Source organism: Anas acuta, chromosome 1, assembly GCF_963932015.1.
Source record: "Anas acuta chromosome 1, bAnaAcu1.1, whole genome shotgun sequence".
Taxonomy (NCBI): domain Eukaryota; kingdom Metazoa; phylum Chordata; class Aves; order Anseriformes; family Anatidae; genus Anas; species Anas acuta.
In genome coordinates, this window is record NC_088979.1 from 98256457 (window position 1) to 98279151 (window position 22695).

Genomic DNA, 22695 nt, shown 5'->3' on the forward strand with positions numbered 1-22695 from the left:
CTGCGTTGTCACAGGTGGACGTTCATCCCACCACCAGTGGAAAGGACACGGCTTGCCTCGTGACATTGCTTGTTGGAAGTGCTTGGGAAAAAGATGGAGGGTGTGCTGCTCTGAAGGATGTGGCCCACCCCTCTTGAGTTTGCAAGGCCAAAAGGCAGGATCCACCCGTGCTTTTGAAATGATGTCACATCATGCTTGTCCTGAAATAGCGTGCAACTCTGACTAAGAGGTCACAAGCGTTTTCAGTGGTGGCGTTCCTTGCTGTTATCCACACCTTTAATTAAAACTTACCTTGAAGACTGCCTGAGGGACAGCCAGATGCAGGTGCTGACTTTCAGTAAAGCTGCAGAGATCTCCATTTATAGCTACAATTCAGTCAAATGACCTAAAAGCTCTGGCTGCCCTTGAGACTCAGCGCAGCCTCATGGCCTCCTGCCCGTACCTGGACACTTGTTAGGAGCTTTGGCATCCTTGATGTCCAAGGCCAGACATCTTCAGGAGTGGGGGTTGAGCTAAAAACTTCCATATTTTCTGGCTACATCTGTCTCAAACATGCCCCTTCTCATCACCGTATATGAGACCTCCCAGGCTTTCCTTTCCACCTGGAGAAGAGGTTGGTGTCATTTATCTCTGTTACATCAGGGTAACTGAGAGACAGTGTGGCTCACTGTTGAGGGGGTGTGTAGAAAGCTTTTCCTCAGGATATTAGTCCCATGCTCAGAAGCACAAGATAGTTCCTTAGCTTCAGTTAGACCTTGTTTTTCTAGACTGTCTGAATTTATTTTCAAGATCCAAAATACAGGATTTAATTTTCTCATTGTTTTTCCCTTGGCAGGTTGGGCCAAATTAACTTTGTCTGTTCAGCGTATTTAATGTATGTTCAGCCTGATTTAATGATTTGGAGAGTGTTCTAAATGTCATGTTGTGGGGATTAGTGTGTATTATAAGGGCTTGGTTTACAATTCCTCATAAACTTCTGCCAGGCAGAGTTTTATGGTTTGTTCATACCTGCCCTTAGGATAGTTAATAGAGTAGATTTTTTAAACTAAAATAAATAATCCAAAGGGGTTGAGTCCACTTCATGCTGAAAGTCAGACATCTGCGAAGTAAGACCCAAATAAAAATTTGTGCTATATAACATGGTGGTCACGTTGTACTCTGGTTTTGTGAGGCTGTAACAGACTGACCTTAAGGGTGAGTGGTCATGTCCTGGATGCTGCAAAAGTAGTTGTTAAAACACTACATCTTTTTTTTTCTTTTTTTTTTTTTTAATTTCTTAAAGAACATGTGCGTTTTTTTTTTTCTGTCAGTGGTAGGCATCTGGAAAAACTGACTTTTCTTAATTGCCTCCTTCAACCATAATCCAAGAAATCCTGAAAGGCTTTTAAAACCAGCCTTTTTTTTCCTAATGGTGAAAGCAGAATAGTATGTGTGGCTGTTACACTGAATTGTTTCCAGGTGAGACCCTATGCTTTAATTGTCAGTTTGTTAGAGCATTTGGGGAAGAGGAGTCACAGGGGTTGACAAAATTGCTTTGCTGAATAATTTTACAAAGATTCTCATATGACACAGAGGAACTGTACATTTAATTTCTTTCACTTTCTTGCTCTTTTTATGTCTTTATGACACAAGTTGTACAAAGATGTCAATACATGTTTTACCTACTGTCTTCCCTTCATAAATGCCTGCAAGTTAACCTGAGCATCAAATGAGCTACAATCGAAATTCTCTGGAGTGTTGTCATCAAATCAGACTGTCACAAGGTGCATTTAAATTGGCCACGGTCATAAAGTGCCCTGACCTGCTGCAGTAACACACTAAGTCCTCATGGTATGTTATGCTACTGACTTGACATAAATTAGGCAGGCCAGACAAGCAATTTGGATGTCTGCCTGCGGAAATATTTATGAAAAATTCCCGAGTCTAAACAGTGACACATAGCAAGCAAATTTAATAGGTAAAAGGTGATGAGTATACAAGAGTCAGTATAGTAATTTTAAAAGTCAATTTTATGGGCTTTTGCCATTGCTATAATTGGAAAATTGTCTTCCCTTTTGTAAGTGTAACTCTGACTAGCTCCTGCTTAACTCCCTTTGTCTGGGTCTCTGCATCACAGAACAGCGGGAGATTTCATGCAAGCAAGAGCCATGAAGCAGCCGATGTTTTAGTTGTGATACAGAGCTGCAGATGGTGTGGCTGCTCTTTACTGTTCTCTGCACTTGGGCTGTTCATCTACAAGGACTGTCCAAAACATGAAATCCTCATGTCCCTTTTCTCCCCTTTGCATCTCCCTTTGTCCCCCTCACCCTTCTGTTTCTCCTGCTCATCTCTTCACATACACAGATCCATCCATCCCTCCAGAAAATGCTTTCAGAAATAGAGCAGGAAAGACAAGCATTTCGTGGGATTATTTGATAGGGACGTATTTCTGCCCCCTGCATATTAGTTGATGAGGGAGATCTTAGTTACTTTTTATTAATCTTCCTTATCTACAAATCCTGCCAGTACTTCACTCTTTGGCATTTGAACTAAAGCTGGAAGAAACAAACACAGCTCCAACATGGAGAAAAGCTCGTTTGGCAAAACTGGAAGGTGCAGGTGGTGGTGTCGACACACGTTGCTTCCTCCCATTTCAGAGAGAGGTTTCTGTGTCGCTTCCCTAGAGAGCCTTGTTGGATGGGCCTTGGGCAGTGTCTTGTGCTGGCAGCCAGCAGCCAGGTGTCCTTCCCCTAAATGTTTCCACAGCAAGGCCAGATCCTATGTGTGATAGCACCCCTGTAGCAACGATGGCACAGGAGCTGGAGCACGAGCATCCTCATGAGATCCAGGGAGTGCTGCAGGCCTGAGGAGAAGGCAGGCCCGGCCTGCTGGCTGGTGGTGGAGAACCGCTGGCAGAGAAATACGAGTACTTGGAGACTGACGTTCCCTGAGGTCCTTACTGCTTCTTAAATCCCTGATTTCTACCAGTTCGCTCATACACATGCTAGCATCTTGTGGCATTTTGGGTCTTGTCTGTTCTTTCCTCCTCCTCTCCCATCACTTTTACTGTTAACATTGTCCTGCAACATCTAATCAAAAATCAGTAGCTTAACTGGGGCCAGCTCTGAGCTCAGAAGATTTGTCTTAAAAATGTAGAAATAGGATAACTGGCATCTTGAAGCTTTTGCTATTGTAAAGCTGAAAAAAGTGGTATTGATCAAGAAAAAGGAAGGTACCGAAGCTAAATTCTTCATTTGAAACACAGTCACTGGAGGAAAAAGAAAATTAACATTCATTTTGTCTCGGTTGAGTATTCATCTATTTTCAAGCCATCTTATTAATCACATTAAAACAAACAACAATGAATTCTCTTTGATGTAAGATTTTTCATTAAATTGGAAAGTCAATTTCTGAAATGTCAGTGAGAAATCCTCCAGTGGAAATCTCCTAAATGATTATTTAAAAAAAATCACCACCACCTCCACTCCCCAGATGCTAGTAAAACTAAACCAGACTGAAGCTAACAAAGGGTCTGGACTGCAGGTTCTGACTTAAAAGCAGGAAATGACTTGCTTTTGGATTGATAAAAAAAGATTTCCTTCTTTCCATCTGTGCTGACTGAGCTGCAGGCGGTTTGTACCCCTGCAAAGTTAAAGAAACTGAACCTCATGGCAGCAGTGGCGTGCTATTGCAGTGGTGCAGGATCTGTTTCATGGCGAGCTCAGTCATCTGTGAGACAGGAGCAGGGATGCAGCCAGAGGCAGTGGCCTCCTCAGCTGTCCTAATAGAAATTGTTCCTAATTGTAAGTCAGTGCTCTAACATGAATATAAGGAATTAAAAACATGCTTATTTTTAATTGCCTTTGGCCCCAAGTTTGCCTTCAGTGTAGATTAACATCAGTGGTTGAAATAGGTGAACTTTGTGCTACAGCGATTGTCAATCACTAAATTTAGAGAAACTAAATTCATCTGAGGGAGTAAGTATTAAGAATAAGCATTCTAATGATAAAACTTAATTGCTTTTCTTTATGAATTTCAGGTATCATCAAATTACTGGCATAATATTACTGCTTATGATGAATATCTCTTGAAGTGTTTTGTCCTATGAGCATATTCTATACACTTTTAATGTATTTGGTGTCTCATGTTCTTACATTAATTGTTTCTAACACTCATGTAGGCAATTTCTTAGTATTTGGGTAATTCATGATGTCTTATTAATAGCAATATTTTTCCCCCTTTTTCATGTAAAGGTTATTAAAATGAAATTCAGAAAGCATAGACACACAAGAGTGTTAATGACTCTAGAAAGACTGGTAATTTTTGGATTTCTTCTTAGGACAAGTAATGTTCAAATGGAATTGATGAAACAGCACATTGCTTTGAGAGGTAATTACAGCGATGCTGAGTTGGCAAATCTAATCACCATTTGAGTATAAAGCCTTAACTGAAGTGATGGATGAGGCTATGGGTGCAGAGAATTAATTTAATTGAGGAAGTGATGAGTAAGATATAGCCAGGCTTTCGTGACCCCTTAAGAAAGCAGTTTGCTAGCTCTGCAAACCACCTATATGACTTATGTGAATGTTGAGCCTTTTTCAGGAGCTTAATGGCATCAGACTTGCCTGTACAATGCATAGTAGATTTCCAAAGAACGGTTACAGTTTTCTGACCTCAAAAACCAGAGTAATCAGCAACAGCATTTTCCTTAAGTAATAAGCAAAAGCTTTATAAGCAAAAATGTTGTCACCTGTAATGACTGAAATGTTGGAGAGAGAGAGGTCCTCTCTCTCTCTATATATATTTATGTAGTAATCAATTCAATAAATCCTTCTGATACCTCTACTAGATATTTTGAGATGTTCTTGTGAAATAATGACATATACCATCCCATTTCAAGCACTGTGCCCTTTATACTTTATGAAAAAAGTTGGAAGTGAGAACTTTGCAGCTGGGTTTTTCAACATGTATTATCACATCAGCATGACTGCATGCTGGTGAATTCGTAGCTGCGTATCCCTTCATAAAGTTAGCCAGCAGTTCCTGCTCTGTTTTACATTTCAGTGATGTAGGTTGGCTTTGTGGTCTGTACTAGAAACAAGAAAGCAGTGTTAGGGTGTTTTGTGGAAATGTAGGAATTCCTCCTCTTGTGAGGCTATGCTATTACAAGCATAGTGTAGTAAAGCATTTTCTGTATTAACTGTTTTTTTCTTTGCCTTCTAACAAACACTACATCTGAATGCATGGATGAAACACCAAGTATATATATATTTTTTTTTTCTGAAAGAGGTTTTTAATCTTGAATTCAGGTGTTTTAGCTCTGATGGCATGATAGATAATGCCATTTTTCACGTGGGATCTCTATTTTGATCACTGCCGAAGAAAAATTGTGACTTGAGTGAAGAAGAAAAGGTTAAAACAGTAACTTCTGCCATGGAAGTCTTCCATTAGGCTTGGCATCTTGTGGCTGCTATGAAAAGCTTGGTACGAATGCTGCCCTCTGCTTTTTTCTGGCTGCGTGAGTGGAGATGATGTGCTCTGCAGGCTTTCTGGCCACTTGGAGAAGCTGCTAGTGGCAGCTGTGTTTAGGAAGCATAGATGGCACATTCTCTGTAAAGTGTTATGCAATGTCTTAAGTTAAACATCCAGAGTTATTACATGCTTCTGGTACTTTTTGTTTGCTTTCCCAATTGTAAAACAAAGACGTTCTTGTAGTTTGACCCTGTAGTTACCAAGTGAGGGTACCAAGGTGGTGAGTTCCACAGAGGCAAGTACTTTATTTGGTACAGAGTTCACACTGTGTACCTTAAATAAGCTATAGGGGAACAGGTTGGACAAAGAGATGTTGAATATAGTGCCTTCTGAGTATGGCAGAGGTGGGGTGGAAACAAACATAATAGATAGTTTTTCTGCTGATTCTCAAGCTGGCTCAAACAGGACTGCACAGACAACCTACACTCTGCTGTCTCCCATCACATTCAGTCCTAATGTTCTTCTAGTAGCAGGATTTTGAATTTAATATTTATTAAATGTCAGAAGGCTTTGTGAACCTAGTGGATTTTGTGCATTTGTAGATACATTTACTTTTCTAGTTCTGAGTTTCTGTTTAGTATAAATAAAGAAAATGGGAAAGAATATGAGTTAAATACATTACTCTGACCTTCTTTAAAAAAACAAAATACTTCTTGCTGAATCTACCATTTTCCAGAGGAAAATGTGAGAACAGTAATACTTGCAAAGGCATTGTTTCAGAGATTAAGCTAGGTTGGTTTTGGAAAAGTATTCTTGTGTATCAGTCAGCAGGTACCTTCTACCAATGCACTTGTTCAAATGTTACATGCTACCTCTTATCTTTTTAAGCAAGTCAGCTGTGGAAAAAAAAACATATATATAATGGTAAAAATTATACCTTCATGTTTGTTTGTGGGGGGAAAAGATAAATGTGTCTCTCTGAGGCAATAGGGCAAGGAATTTGTATTTGCCTTTCTTCGTGTGTTCTATTCAAAAATTAAATTAAAAGATCTTTAGTGCAACTTTTCATGGTTTCTACCAAAGTTAATGAAACCCAGCATATTTTTGCTATTGTTATTATACATAAAGGTTTAAAAAAAAAAGCAGTAAAATTAGAAAGAGGAGAGAAATGGTTAGAAGCACATAATTCAGTTGTTTGATAAGGTCTAAGAACTAAAAAGCAGTCTATGTGACACTTCATGAAATAGCTAATTTCTTTTTTTTTTTCTATTAGGGAATGTGAAAATATATATAATTGCAACCCCTGAAGTAAGGAAAAGCAAAAAGGAAAAGAATTGAAAGTGACAAAATTAATGCCTGAAAAATGCTAGACAATGTGATTTGCTCATCCTGACTTGCTGTGCAATGGAAGGTGCCCCTGTTCTTAACATTTTAACTGTACCTTAAGTCAGGTTTGGATGTGTCAAATATCACATTGTTTCTTCTCGTTTAAGATACCTGATTTACTAGCATAGTTTAATCCATCCCTAATGAAAATAACCAAGGTGGTTTTTAAGCGGTTTGTCCTTTTGTGGTCACTTACCAGGCGACCAGAAACATTATTGCTGAGGTACCTTGTGGGTCAGACTTTCAATTCTGTAAATCACTGTAATTTTCCGGAATTCAGTGCCAATAAGCCATTTAAAAGATCTGTTACATAGACTGGGGTCTGGCATAACGCTCGTCTTTCCTGGCACCATGCCTGATCTCACAACTGCAGCACAGTTTAATTCTTGTCTTGCTGTTTTCCCCCACCCTGCCCCAATACTGACAGGGATATTGGCATTTGTTGTGTAACTCCCTACTCTTGGACTTTCAAGGTGAATGCTGAAATCTTCATTTCACACTTGGTTTTAACTTCCCCTCTTCCACCCCACACAAAATCACCATGATAGTGCTTGTTTAACTTTACTCCCTCAATGTTTGGTTTCACACAGCTAGTACCTGTTTCTTGAAGTAAGCTAGCGTACGAAAGTCAAATGAATTATTCAAAGGTACAGTGATGTGAATGCTCATATGCCCAAGTGCCCCATTGGCTTTGTTTTAACCTTTAGGTGGTTCCTGTGTTGTCTCATGTGTTTCATAAGCAGCACCATTCAGAGGAATGCGATGAGTGGGTTCAAACCTGCCTCATGAGAAATCTCATCCTCCAGTCAAAACAAGTTTTGGATAAACGTTAGGTAGAGCAGGTTGAGAACAAATTTAGTTCCTTGTCCATTAGCTTTCTGATTTGCTTTTAGTCGAAAACCCGGTAATTAGGCTGGGTCAGGTCCACCCATCTTCCTGTTTGGATTCCAAGCATATGCTGCACTCTTGTAGCTGGCCTTGTGTTTCTCTTCTGCATTTTCTTCTATAAGCAGTAGTCCAAATGTGGGTAGAGGTTCGCAGCTGGATCTGTCCATTCCCACTCCCACATTTAAAGAACTTTGTACTTTGGAGGTTTCCTGTATACTGGGTTAAGTATCTGTGCTTATCACTAATCTTGTGGTGGAAACCACAAGAGTGATTTAGGCCCAAAGTTAGGGCCTAAACCACTCTTGTGCTTAGGCCCAGGCTGAGTACTTGACAAGCTGGTCCCATCACAGGTTTCCTGCAGTTCATTTGAAGGGAGCTGCAGAGGTTATAGAGGCTATAGAGAAGCACAAGATCCTGGGAAGTGGGACGATGGCACCTGCAGAGCTGTAAAGGTTATGGATGCATTAGTTGCCCTCAGCTTGGCCCATTGGGCTGGAAGGGCACAGGCTGCAGGTTACATGCAGCAGCCGCTTCTCCTGTATTAATTCCCTCAGCTGTCTAGAGCCAACATCTGTGGCCTCATTCTCTGAAGGCAGACTGCAGCTTGATACTACTCTTGATTTGGTTCTTCTCCTGGAATTAGCTTTTCCCCAGCTATTTGCTCAGTCTTGGTGGCTGGTAAAAAACACAGTCCAGAGGGAGTCTATTTGCAAAAGTGTTGTGAACACTAATCTTTCTGGATTTCAAAACACCCGTCTTTCACACCTTTTCATTCTTTTTACACCCAGTGATGGAGTGTGTTTTTGTTCAAGTTGTTATTTGTCAAAATTGTGCTTTAAGTACATCCAAACAGATGAGAGTTTACTGCAGACAAAGGTGAGGCACTTCGCCCAAACCAATTATTAGTCCTCATTTATGTTATCCTGAATTGAAAGCTTTGCCAAATTTTTGTCTGAAGGTAATAGTTGCAGACAGAATTGTCCTCTTAAAATGTAGCTTATGCCGCAGTCCCAGGAGTCCTGACGCATAGTTAGACAGAAAATTAATTGCTCTTTTTATTTGTATTCTTCCTTTGTCCCTATTGTAGGTTTTTCGAATACTAAAATGAAATTTTAATCTACTAGCTTTTCTCTTTTCTTGAACAGCAAGGAGTATCAATACACTTTTCCTTTGCTTTCCTTTACTTGTCCTGTAGTTTTGTCTTCAAGAAATAACAGGACCATGCACGATTTTGTGTGAAGTGAATAAACAATACATTGGTGTCAGTTCTTGCTAACGTGATGGATTAAGAAAATAAAGTTGTTAAATATACATTAATAAAACTGTGGTGTAAACATTGTTTGTAACTATATGCCTGGGTGCATCCTGGCAGGGGCTATACAGTGGTATGTGCTTTAAAAACAGAAATATGCCTTTTGGAGTCACTGATAAGTTTTTATCTAAATCAGTGTTTGAAATGGAACTGATAACTTCTTAGGGGTGCCTGCAACTCCACTGTACCTGCAGCATCAGAAATAGTGCTGAAGCCTCCATACTTCAAATACTGCATTTCATCACACCTAATAGATGATTTCTACTAATGACCCACTGTACTGCTTGGATGCTTGGGGGAAGCGTTATTTTCATGATAAGGGATTGGATTTTAATATCCCATCCGTGCGGAGATTGAAGCAGAAGGTTCAAAAGCATGGTGACTCCACCATAGTCCACCACTAAAGGAAAGCACTAGCTCTGCTTGCAAGAAGTCTGCTGACAGGAAAATGAGATACGCTAATGTTGTATGTGGGGATTGCAAATATTTTCCTGGCTTCATTCAAGCCTAAGAGTTTACCTCTCCATTGTTTACTGCTGAACTGTTAAATTCAGATGATGATAATATGGCTTTGCAAATCTGTGAACTTGTCACTGTATCAAATAATTTTTTTGAACAGCCTTTGAAAAATCCTGTCACCGGCACCACTAAGCTAAGGCGAAATGTCAACAATATCTTGTAAACGAGACACTGCAGTCTGTGGTGCTAATAAAACCCAGGCTGGGATGGTATCGAGGGAATATATGAAAAAGCTGTCAAGATGTTGTGATTCCAGAAGAAACAAGATTGACTCATACTTGTTAACCATAAAGGGTAAAATGTAATAATAATAACAGGAAGTTAGCATGTCTGCTACATATATTAAATAAAACTCTCAAGACTTGTGAGAAAAATCTCAGCATCCACATTCATCTTCTAGTAGACTTTCGTCTGAAAATGGTGGATTTAAACTGAACGCTGAGGTGAGCAGTGTGCACAAGTTAGACACGGTGTCTGGGAAAACAGCACTGTGGTGCTGCTGATGGAGACAAGTGAAATGGTACCGAAGCATTTATCATGATGTGGAGAAAGAGAGCTTTATGCACTGCGCAGCAGGGAGGTTCTTGTCCCAGTTTGTAAAGTTGATGCTTCAGTCCAAAAGTTGAAGTATAACTTCACTACTCTGTTGTTTCTGTCATGTGCATATTCTTTGTAGAAGACCCTGGATAGTAACAGAGATCACATCCAAAGAAACAAAACCAAGGATAATTTTTCATGTTATTACAAGAATTAGTACTTCTGTGGTATTAAAAATGTCAATTCTACCTCCTATTTTTGTGGCAGAAGTACATCAAGATTTCACGTTTTTTATACTAAACCTGTCTTCAAGAATAAGGTTCAAATTTCCCTTCCTAGCAAATTCGGGGGCAACTACTGCAGTTCCCCCTCTTTCCCAGTGGCCCCTGGCCCTTGAGTAGTGTTCTTAAGCTACAGTATGGTATTACTGCTTTTTTCATGTGTCCTAACTGCTGCGGGCTCTGAGAAGACGTGGACATCTGCTTGCATTGCTGTACATGGTTACTGCGATTTAATCTTAGGAGCAAGTGACTTAGTGAGCTAGCATTGATTTCTAATGTAAAGCTATTGCTGTTTTTACTGTTAGAGCTTACTGTGATATGTCCCTCACTGTTGTGTATTCATACAGTTTGGCTTCTGATACTGTGCTGCATAGCTGGGCATGATAAAATCATCAGACTACTTCAAGTCCAGTTATTTTCTGGTATTCAGCTTCGTTGAAGGAAAATCTTATTAAGAATGTGTAAAAGCACTTCTCTCCTTCCCCTTTTCTTTGAACAACAGTGCTAATAAGGAAGGAGACTAACTCATCTTTGTAGATAAAATAGCTGAGAAAATAATTACTTTTCAAGAGAGACAGGAGTGCTCCCTTAGAACCTCAACATAGCAACACGTTTCTGCACAATGAGAGTTTTAAAAACCTGTTTAATAGGGAAATGAACTTGCTAAGCCTGTTTTCAGGCATCTTATTTCTTTAAATATTTAGCAGGGCTCACACTTACATTTAGGTATCAAAATTTAGGGTAAAACCATTTTTACTCTGTTTTCATTATGTCCTTTTTTCGTAACTTGCAAAAATTAAATCCTGTGAAATGCTACTCTTGTGATTTGAATCTTGCAATTTATTTTGCTAGCAGAGATGCAATTTTTCTAGGAATGATCAAATTAGAAAAAATATTCTAGCGCAATTTTGTGCAAGATTTTTAATTTTTTTTCAGGAAGCTGATCCTGTCAACTGTTGTAGTCTTCCATTATTTCTGCCTTTTTTTTACTGTCTCAGATGTCTAGCTCTCCAGCAAGGAGCAACTCATAAAAGGGGATGGAGGTGTGAGCCACACTAAGGCATTTACTTCTGATAAATTAGTGGAGAGGAAACCAGGGTCCACTGTAATGGTGGGCAGGGCCAACCAGCACGTACAGAAATTCTCTTTTCATCCTGCTCCTGTCACCATCGCACAACACTTAGAGCAGAAAGCTTCACCTTGATGCTGACAATTTCCCAGCAGAATGCTGGGGACTGGCATAACTGAGTTAATTGCTTTTGTGTAGCTAAAAACAGATGGATATTGGGTGCATGCATACAAATTATTTTTGAAGTGGCTTTTCCATGTGACTGATTGACTTTCCTTTGTTTCATTAATTTGCCTTTTTTTTTGTCCTTTTTTTTTAGCTTTATGAGCTTGCCAATATCTGAGTGTGATCATTTATGTGAAAGGAAGAGGAAAAATAATTGCACTTTTTTTAAAGCATGCTGTGTTTGTTTCTGTATTTTTAGCTCAGGTGAGGGAGAGAAAGACAGAGAGAACAGTTTTCTTTAATGTTGAACAGCATATCCTATCTGATGCTCTTGATCAAAAACTGTTTTATGTTTTATACTCAGCACTCCTGGTTTGAATGTCTGTGTGTAGCTAAGACTAGATGTTCATTAACCTGGAGATCAGAAACAGATACTAGAATTTAGAAATCCAGCCCTCTCTGGCCATTGAAAGGTGACAGTGTATGTATAGCAATTATTTCATGCTTGTAAAAAGGCAAAATACTTAATAATGAAAATCGAAGAAATCTGTTGTTCAGAAAGGAGTTACTAAGAACTAAGCAGAAGATTTTGGAGATGATGAAATTAGAATGCTAGAGGAAAGCCATACTGTGAAGGTGCTGAAATTTCTTATCCAGTTCTTCGAAAACAAGAAACTAAAAAGAACCTGGTGGTTTTGCCACTTTTGCAGTCTTTCCCATGTAAATTGGGAACAGCTCATCCCTTTTTCAGGCTCTTCTGTAAGTTGGCTATTACTACACACATTTTTGTAACCTGCCTCAGATTCACCAAATGAAAAGTTTCATTATTACTTTTAAGTCACTGCTGTGTTTTGGGTGGCCAGATATCTTTGGGGGTGAGGAACAGAGAATGCACACTTGTTTGCAGAGTCTTAACTTTTTCCTAGAAGCAAGTCTTGTGGCATGCAAGATTTCTATCACTATTTCCCAGCTTCTTCCTCACAACCTATTAAAAATATCTTACTGTCCTCTTCTTTGCTCTGAGTTTACTTTCAAAGTTGTACTAGAGAACATATTGTAAAGTGAAATGTTGCAGGCTTAGTCTTCAAATCGAGGTGAAGGAGGCAAGTTGTTAACTTCAAATAAAAGGCTGTTCAAGCATATGCGATGCCATGAAAAAAAGATGCAAAACCTCATGTGTATGATGGTGACAAAAAGTCGCTGCATGTTTGAATATTTAAAAGCAATTTACTCATTAGTAGTGAATTTCAAGTAGAAGATCAGCCTAACAAACCTGAGACCTTACTACAGCTGGCGCTGTGTTAGGAAGCCTTTCAAAAGTCACAGTAGCAGTCAGTAAGTGTATGGGTTTTGGCCTGTTGCCTGTATATCATTCAGCATTAAGAATGATCCCAGCAAATGATTGACACGTTAGGCCACCAAACATGTTTGACAGCCGACTGCAGAATTCCTCGTATTGCCCAAGACTGATTGAGGTCCTTGGGCTTTTAGGTATCTACGTGAATTATCATTTAAAGCAGCTGTGATATACGGCAAGATTTAGCTGAGTGGTTTGAGTTTTCTTCATGAGCCCAGGGGTGAATGCCTTTCCCTGCTGTACGCAGCAGCTTAGTGTAGTACTGTTGGTGTTCACAGAGGCCTTGCAGATCCTTGCAGGGGCCACAGAGGCCCCAGCAGTGTTGGCACCGCAGCACAGCTGAGCCGAGCTTGTCGTGCTGAGTCTGTCATGTCTGTTGTCTGCTTTGAGGTGCCCAAAGAAGATAAAACTGCAAAGAGAAGAGCTAGCAGCTGAAGCATGAGTGTATGTGAACTGTCCCCTCCCTCCCCCAAAAAAGTTTACACGTTTCAGATGTTGTCTTTTGAGTGAACCTTCTGGAAGCAGACAGCTCTGTGCACAGTTCCTTTAGAAGTGGCTTTTCTATTCACAGAGTACTATTTTGACAACAGGATGAAAAAAATCAGTCACTGTAGAGAATTACAGGTCAGCTGGATGTTTGATTTGACACTGAGTTGTCCTCTGTGAGTGTCAAGCAGGGTAGTCCACAGCAAGCCTTTGGGTAAGCTGACTTCTGAGTGAGAAAATCCAGAGGAACTCTCTCGCTTTCATGTGCGTGTGAGCTGAGTGCATTTTGAGCTAATTTGAGCTTCTTTCAAAATACAAATTGATTTGTTGATAGCAGCGTGAAGCAAGTGTATTTGGAGTGTTATTCAGCTGTCAAAATACTGCATTGCTGACAGGGTTTCTTTTTTCCGTCCCTGTGTACAAGGAGGAGTTCCAGTCTGGCGTCTTGCTAGGTTTCTCACAGCATTGCTAATGTTAGCTTTTCTTTTTTTTCAAGCATTTCTGATTTCAGTGGGACATTCCGGCATCACTGATTCTCACTGATTTTTTTTTAATTTTTTTTTTTTTACTTAAGGGTGGGGTGAGGGAGAAACAGGTACCTTCCTGTCCTTACAGTGTTTCCAAACAAAATGTTCTCACCACCTTGAAGTCATTTTGTTGCTGACACATCATTATCGTTTTCTTCATTTAGTGATGATAAGGTAGTAGAAGAACAGCCAGAGGAAGATGAAGAGTTAACTGTTGTGGAAGACGAAGATGCTGATGACGACGATGACGATGGTGATGGTGATGAAATTGAAGAGACAGAGGAAGAGTATGAGGAAGCAACTGAAAGAACTACCAGCATTGCAACCACTACCACCACAACTACAGAGTCTGTGGAAGAGGTTGTCAGAGGTAAATTCGTGGGCACTTAGCTTGGGGCTGGGAAACTAATCCTGCTGCTTTGTGTAGTTGCCCTTTATGACAAAAAAATGTTCCAAACAGCAAAATACCCTAAGTTGCTGCATCTTTATATTTTGTCCTTTGTAATTTGCAAGTTGAATTCCCTCCTCTTTCCTTTTCCCAGTATAAGTATTATTTGCAGGTATCTGGTCATTGCATATGATGTGGATAGAAACTGAAGAGGTGTCCTGTTGTTTTTGTGTTTTTTTTTTTTTCCAATTTATTTTTGTTTTTAATTCAAGTAACACTAAATAATATTTGACTGCCATGTATAGTAAATAACACAGAAAAATCATGTGTGGAATATCATGTGCATTGTTATGGGAGAAGAGAGTGTCAGCTCAAAGCAGGAGGTAGCACCCTAGTCCATGCACAACAGAGCAGTAGTATTTTTAAATATGATTTCTATGAGTTCTCACATGCATGTGACAGAAGGGTGCCAAGGAAATGCCTTGGAAAAGGGCGAGTCTATTCATTTAGCTTTACTACTCAGTCTGTGTGTAGATAAGCTCCCTCATCAAAAGTATTAATGCTTTGGTAAAATGGTTTGCAAATGTTCCCTTCTAAGGTTGGAGAAGCAATCCTATGCATTTCTGTCTTATATAACTCTGTCTGTTGAGTGTTTTGCTCAATTACTGGAGAGCCAGTTCAGTGAGGAGGGGTTGGGAGGAGATTATGTTTAAATCTTTAAACCAATTAAATATATTTCCATATGTGAGCTTTCACCACCTGGGGATAAAACGCCCTGTTCTGAATGGAAAATGAATATTGAGGGGGAAAAAAAAGAACACTTCACTTTAATGGGATTTTGGATGAGTGGAAATGAGGACAAATTAGGTAGAGCTCTTTTCTTTACTGAGGTTGACATTTCAAAGAGGTTAAGATGTTTAGCCTTCAGGAAAATAGTATATAATAATATGAATGTGAAATAGAAAAAATAGGAAGCAAACTATTGAAGCAACCTTTTAAAAATCCCTTAGAAATATGCACGCTTGCTGACAATGAAAAGCTGTTGTCCTGTTTCTCCCAAGTACAAAATTTCCCACCCTGGGTGACCGAGTGAAGTACGTCTTGCTGCAGATGGGGCGAGGGCAGCCTGCTACTGATAGAAATTCCCAGCACAGCTCTGCCCCAGCCCCTCGGGCTTTCTGACCTCCAGCCTTCCTGGGGCACGGAGGGTGCTGAGGCTTTCTCTGAGTGCCTGTAAGTGACGTCCGAATGAGCAGCACCATGCAGAATGCTCATTTATTTGCAAATGTGGGAATGCCCATGTTATAAATGGCTCAGTCTTCATAGCCTTGGCCCCTGCTCCTGTGTTCCTTGCCACGCTTGGGAGAAAGCTTCCCTCAGGGCTCCATGTCCTCCTGGTGCTGCCAGCAGGTCCGGGATCTTCTGTGGTGAGCATCTGCTGTGAACTTGCAAACAGGAAAGTTTGTTGCTGCTGGTGCAAATGAAGAAGCCAGAGGTGCCTTGTAGGCACTGTGTGTGTGTGTTAGGCCGTGCTGTGGAGACATCTGGGAAGCCTCTTCAAGTGGGATTAAGCATTGGAGCTTTGTTCTTGTGGATATGAGCTCTGTTGAGGCCTCCAGGCTACTTTTCCTAAGTGTTAGTCAATGCCATTCATAAAACATATCCTAAGATGCTTTTCATAGATGCTTTACAGCTGGTTTTAAGTGTACTTTATGGAGCTGTGGCTAATACCATGTCATAGCATTAAAGAGCACAGGAGGTGGGTGTGTCCACTTTTAGAGAAGTTGGTTTTCAATGTGAAATCAGCAAAGAACTGTTCTAAAACCATAAATTAAGTCTAATTGTGGGCTGGTGCTGAGCCTTTTCTCCCCCAAATCAATGGAATGACTGCCATCAGCCATCAATAATTGAAAAGCGTAAGTGCAATGTTATACTTAAAGACACTTGAACTATTGTAGAATCAATTTGTCAGGCAATTTTATTTCTATGCATACTTTAATGAGTCACGATCAAAACAGCAATAGTGGATCTACTTCCAGACTTAATTCCAGTGAGAAGGAAGTTACTGACTTGCCTAGAGAATGAGAGGTCATTGATGGGAGGGTAGTCTTTTCATTCAATTTCTGTAGTGAGCATATTTTTATGAGCTGTAATGTTTATTCAGAAGTGCAAATAAACTTTTCCTAGCACAGGACTTGCCAATATTCTCATTCCCGTCTGCTGAGGGGACTCGCTCTAGTCTCAGTTCATACGGAGTGCAGCGTCAGACCCAGTTTGAACTTTCAGATCTGCTCTTGCCAGAGTTCAGATATTAAATCTAGCAGATGGTGGGTCTGAGGTTACAGGGATCGACAGCGTGAATTAATGTCAGATCTGCATTTTTCACCCTTGGTGAGATGTTAGCATGGAATTTGCGATGAAGAGAGTGTGGCTCACTTACGGAGCCCTGCAAGAAACCTGAGGCTCTTGATTTCTGCTTCTGTATGGAGCAGGGGAGGTAACTTTCTGGTGGCCAGGTGCAAGCAGCAGAGCAGCTTGCTGCCACCCCAGCTGCACGGCAGGTTTTTGCAGAGCTGTTTGTGAGCCATCCAGGCTCCAGGTCATCCTTGCAGTGCGTGACTGAAGCAAGCAGCGCGTCGCGTGCAGTTGTTTGCGATTTCTGCTCTCCTGCAGCACAGCAGGCGATAAGAAAAATCAGTCTCTCTTGGCTTATGACAAAGAATAAGCAATTTGAACTTAATGCTTTCCGTCAGCATGGCAGTCAGTCAGGTCTCATTTAAAGGAAAGCAGCAGGGTCAAACACAGCAGCCTGGCAAAAACACTTGGCAGCGTCTTTGCATACCTACTGGCAGATGGGGGAGATTCAGCGTAAGCATGACCTGCCCCGTCTAGCACATAATGCTGCCCTTCAGCGATCGGTTTTGCTTTATCTAATTCAACTGGATTTCTTTAAACAGCTAGGAAGGAATTCAGCAGTGCTGTTGACATGCTATTTTAACTATGTTTGCAATCTGGAGTTGCAAGCAGGAGATCATATTCTGGCTTCCTAGCAGGAGAAAAGTAGCCCGATCTTTGTATTGTAGCTCCTAGCTTTATTGATCCAGCATACTTTTTTTTTTCTTTTTTTTTTCCTTTTTTTTCTGTGGACTTATATGTCTGAAAGACTTCAAATACATTCAGTGACAGCTATCACCTATTCTACGGTAAGGGAGGTTAACCCTGATTACTAGACCCATCAACTGTAATTTTGGGGATAATTCTAGAATATTAGTAGCATATACTAGATTAATATTGATCTTTTCGCCTTCGATGGCTTTGTTCCACTTTCTTCTTTGAAAGGTTATTATCTTTCTGTTAAAGTAATATTTCCTTGTTCTCCATTTCCTTCAAGGCTGTGCGGTATGCTTTGTTTGTAAAGTGATAATGTGTGGTTGTATTATTCCATATTAAGAAAGCATTGGCACGTTGCTATACAAGTAGTGCATGTTATGCTAACTCTTCAGGTTTTTTTTTTCTATTTATTTTTTTATAAGATCTTCATTAAGAATGATAATCTACAGTAACACATGAGCAAGAGCTGATAAAATTAACCTAATGGATTTGCATTAAAATAACTAATAGCTTTTAATTAGACATTATGATTTAAAGCACAGCTTTTCCACTGTAACATAGTACTTCATGATATGTTGCAATTAAAGATAAATCTTTTTTAGGGTTTAGTAATCTTCTTGATGAAAAAGCAATATATTATTAATATTTTGGGTCAAGAGCAAATGTACTAAATACTAAACACAGTAATAGTGTTGTTTTACTTAAGGTTGGAGGGGAGAGAGTGGTTTCATTTGAATTACTTCCTGACAGAAGAAATCCTCCAGGAATCTGCTTCCCTAGATAAAACGTCACTTTGCTATATTGAAGCAGTTATTAATTGAATATTTTACTTTGCTGTGTAAAAAGTCTGGAATGTGTTTTTGAGCTAATCCTCATATTCACATGTCTTGCCATGTTGGCATAATTATGATGTTAGGTGGCAATTACAACTTCCGTAAAATAGACATAAATTCATGAAATTTTCACAGAATCACAGAATTTTCTAGGTTGGAAGAGACCTCAAGATCATCGAGTCCAACCTCTGACCTAAAACTAACAGTCCCCACTAAACCATATCCCTAAGCTCTACATCTAAACGTCTTTTGAAGACTTCCAGGGATGGTGACTCCACCACCTCCCTGGGCAGCCCGTTCCAATGCCTCACAACCCTTTCAGTAAAGAAATTCTTCCTAACATCTAACCTAACACTCCCCTGGCGTAACTTTAGCCCATTCCCCCTCGTCCTGTCACCAGGCACATGGGAGAACAGGCCAACCCCCACCTCGCTACAGCCTCCTTTAATGTACTTATACAGAGCAATAAGGTCACCCCTGAGCCTCCTCTTCTCTAGGCTGAACAAGCCCAGCTCCTTCAGCCGCTCCTCGTAGGACTTGCTCTCCAGGCCCCTCACCAGCTTCGTCGCCCTTCTTTGGACCCGCTCAAGCACCTCGATGTCCTTCTTGTAGCGAGGGGCCCAAAACTGAACACAGTACTCGAGGTGCGGCCTCACCAGAGCCGAGTACAGGGGGACGATCACCTCCCTAGCCCTGCTGGTCACAGTGTTTCTGATACAAGCCAGGATGCCGTTGGCCTTCTTGGCCACCAGAGCACACTGCTGGCTCATATTCAGCCGACTGTCCACCATCACTCCCAGGTCCTTCTCTGCCTGGCAGCTCTCCAACCATTCCTCTCCCAGCCTGTAGTTCTGCTTGGGGTTATTGCGCCCCAGGTGCAGGACCCGGCACTTGGCCTTGTTGAACTTCATACAGTTGACCTCAGCCCATCGGTGCAGCCTATCCAGATCCTCCTGCAGAGCCTTCCTACCCTCGAGCAGATAAATTTTTATTTTATTTTATTGACTTACACTTAAAAATCAAGCTGGGGTATTTGTTTGGGTTCTGGCCATCAGTGGTAATTATTTGGCACCTTGGTTTAAAACATCGTTGTGTTTTGCACAAATAGATAGAAAATACATTGTCACGTATTTGTTCCACATGAAAATTGTAAGGCTTTGTATTCTAGCCATGTGTACATTTTTTTTTCTCAAGTACCAAATATTCCCCTCCAGTAGATTAAGAATAAACATTAGAGAGAAAAATCCAATGTTAATTGTTTAGGATGGAAATAACGCTTTTAAGAAAGGCTGTTTTTCAGTTTTACACTCGGAACTCATCATTTTGCTTTTTCTTTTAACTTTTATCTATAGAAAGTATTTTAGCAGTTGTGTAGCTAATGCACCAACTTTACTCCTAGAGCTTGTGCCAGCTTCCCAGCTGTCTCTTCCTAATTCCAAAAACCTCCTATGAAATTAGCTTTTGTCTTCAAATACTCAAACTAAAATTTGGCTGCCTTTTCTAACTATATATTCAGAATGAGGAGGCTTTGTTTCAGTGAGATTATCTTTAAATATTCCCTGTGATTAATTCATTGAATGAAACATTATCGTTCCATTTTGGAACAAGAACAGTGTAAGAAAAACAGTGTGCATTTACTCTTTAACTTGTCTCATTTTTCTCAGCTAGTTAAAAAATGGAGACTAGAATAGATGCGAGTGTATTAATATCTTCAAACTATAGTTCTCTGTTCCTGAAGACATGGAAGCCAAAATTACTCCACATACAATATTATGTACTAGCACATAGTAAAGTGGAGCATATACCTCATGATATATATTTGAGAGGTTTATTCCTTTGTCCTCTTTTGCATTAATTGATTACTTTGTTCTTTGGTGAAATACAAATGGTAAAATAAAAAATTCTGGTCCTATTTACTCAAGCAGCTAAGTGCATTATATGTGAGTAATGCAGACATTATACAAGCAGACATTACACATGTATACATGTGAGTAATTACATGTTCATGTATGAGACACAGTTTGAACTGATAACCAACATGGACAACACAAACACATACACCAGTGCTACTGAGCTGGTTCACATGTGTAAAATACACAAGAGTGTTTTATTTGCATATACTTGAAAATATCAATGTCCAGCTCAAGGGCTGATGGTACAGAAAAAGTCATAAATACATTGTATTTTCCAATACCACAGCTAAATTAAAGAATGAGTAATACTTGTAAGCCAACGTGATGGATCTTTCTGATGCAGCATCCAGGGTGAAGAGGTTTTTCAGAGGTGTAAAATAAATATAAAACCCAGCTTCCAAGACAGGTCCGAGATGATTCTTTAACTCCTGCTGTTTGTACTTTTTATTTTTTTCTTAAAACATTTCAAATTTAATTTCTGGTTTGAGGTTCAGAGCAGCCTGTGCCAGCATTTAAATGAGCTTAGTTTTCACGATCACTTAAGTATCATGTACAAACTCAAATCCTGAAGAAAATAATGAATAACCGTAATGTTTACAGTAATAGAAGTATGTAAATGTAGCTTTATTTTTTTCCCATTAGAAGTTTAAATTCTATTTCAGATTCCTCTATTGAAAATGTTGTTGTTCACAGAGCAAGTCTTAGTCCCATGTGAAAAAAATAAAAAACACAAGCGTAGAGTTGAGATTTTGAAATAAAGCAATTATTTCATTTTGATTTAAAATCAGTTTTCTTCAAGGAACAAGCAGAACCAATTTATATGGTAATGAAAAATTTTGAGATGACATTCAGAACCATATTTTATATTTTCCTCTGTAAAAATTGATCATCAGAAGTACCTAGAATGTTTGCACATAAATTTTAATTAGCTTTGCTAACAGCGTTTTGGTAAGTGAGCGTTATGGAAGTTCATCGTGTGGAGCCACTGTAAATCAATGTCCCCATACATGAAAACTATGCTTATCCATTTCTAAGGAAAAGTAACAGTCAGCGTCCACGTTGATTGTTTGCAGTATATCACCTTAATGTATTAATTTAAAAGCAAATCAAAAAGCTTTGCTACAGAACTGTTCTCCAGGGAGTGATCTACCTGCTTTGTTAGAAATATCTCTTTTTGCATCAGGAAACTAGAATAAGTATATAAGAAGCTTCAGATGAGAAAACCTGAATTATTCTCCCGTGATTATCTCAAAAGAAAGTATAAAATGTAAGGTTTTGGAGAGGGAAGGAACTGGCAACTGTAATCTTTGGTTTAGGGCGCAGAGAAGATGAGGAGTTTTACTGTTGGAGAAGGATGGTGTGAAAATTGTAAGCGTCTGAAAACAGAGTTACAGTTTAGACCACTTTATGAACCTGAATTGTGACAAAGGCATGTCCTTTTTAATCTGTTTAGTTTTGCAGATCCAAAGGCAAAAAATGCATTTTTGGAGGGGGATGGTTAGCCAGTTCCTTAAACAAAGCAAAGCTCACAGTAATGCTGTACTGGACAAAAATTATTTGTGATAACAAGTAAAATTGAATTACACAGTGGCAAAAAGTAACTCATCTTTTAATCAGTTTTCAGCAACAGGATTACTATGTGAAGCAAAGACAGCTTTTAATTTTTTGATGAATCATGTAGCCATGTATGCTGCCTGCTGCTAATATCTGTGAAAGTACCATAGCTCATCCATCATAGGCTTTAATTGCTACACTCAGTACTAGTGGAAGGGAAGCAGGATATGGATGGCAGTAATTTTTTCTTAGCCCTAGAAAAGCTGCGGAAGTTCCCATCTCTGCTTCATTGCTCCATCCTCTCAGTTACAGCAGTAGAGCTGAAGATTAAATTGTGGCTTTTTTAAATGAGCACAAGTGATGGGGATATGGAGAGGCATGGGAGGAGCAACTGGCCCAGCAATGGGAGCAACCAGGGCTGTTTTTCAAGCATTGAAGATGGTTTTAAAATGTGCCTTCACCCCTGAAGCAGGGCTGAAGGAACGCTGCTCTGAACCCTCCATGGAGGTAAGGTGGTGGTGGACAGTGGTGGCACCGCTGGAAAAGGGATGACAGCAGCAAGAAGTTTCCTACCCTGAACGAGCAACACGCTTCCCTCAATGAGGGCAGTGATGGAACAGTTTCCTTCTCCTGTTCGTCTTCATGTAGGTCATAAACTATTTGCACAGTAGGCCATGTCTCTCTGTGGTGAAATAATTGCCATTTAGGACTCACTGAAAGCAATCTGGTTGGCTGTGGAGGCTCCACTGCTTCAGTCTTGCTGTTTTTAGTGCTCTACGCAGTGGTTTCCAGAATGCGTGTCCAAGTGCATCTTCACGTGTATGAATGATTGTAGCTTCCAGAGAGCTAATTCCGTGTTATTTGATGGACAGTTACCTTCACTTTTGCACGTTATTTGCATATACACAAAGTCTCAGC

At 39.9% G+C, this 22695-nt stretch overlaps 1 protein-coding gene across 4 annotated transcripts in view; it reads left to right on the forward strand.

Annotated features, from left to right (window-relative positions):
* APP (amyloid beta precursor protein) overlaps nt 1–22695 on the forward strand; it is a 213619-nt gene that overhangs the window by 101615 nt on the left and 89309 nt on the right. For all 4 annotated transcript variants that reach the window (XM_068689985.1, XM_068689995.1, XM_068689966.1 and 1 more), the window contains exon 6: nt 14143–14348. In XM_068689985.1, the coding sequence (XP_068546086.1) occupies nt 14143–14348 (206 nt within the window). The remainder of the gene's footprint in view (nt 1–14142; nt 14349–22695) is intronic.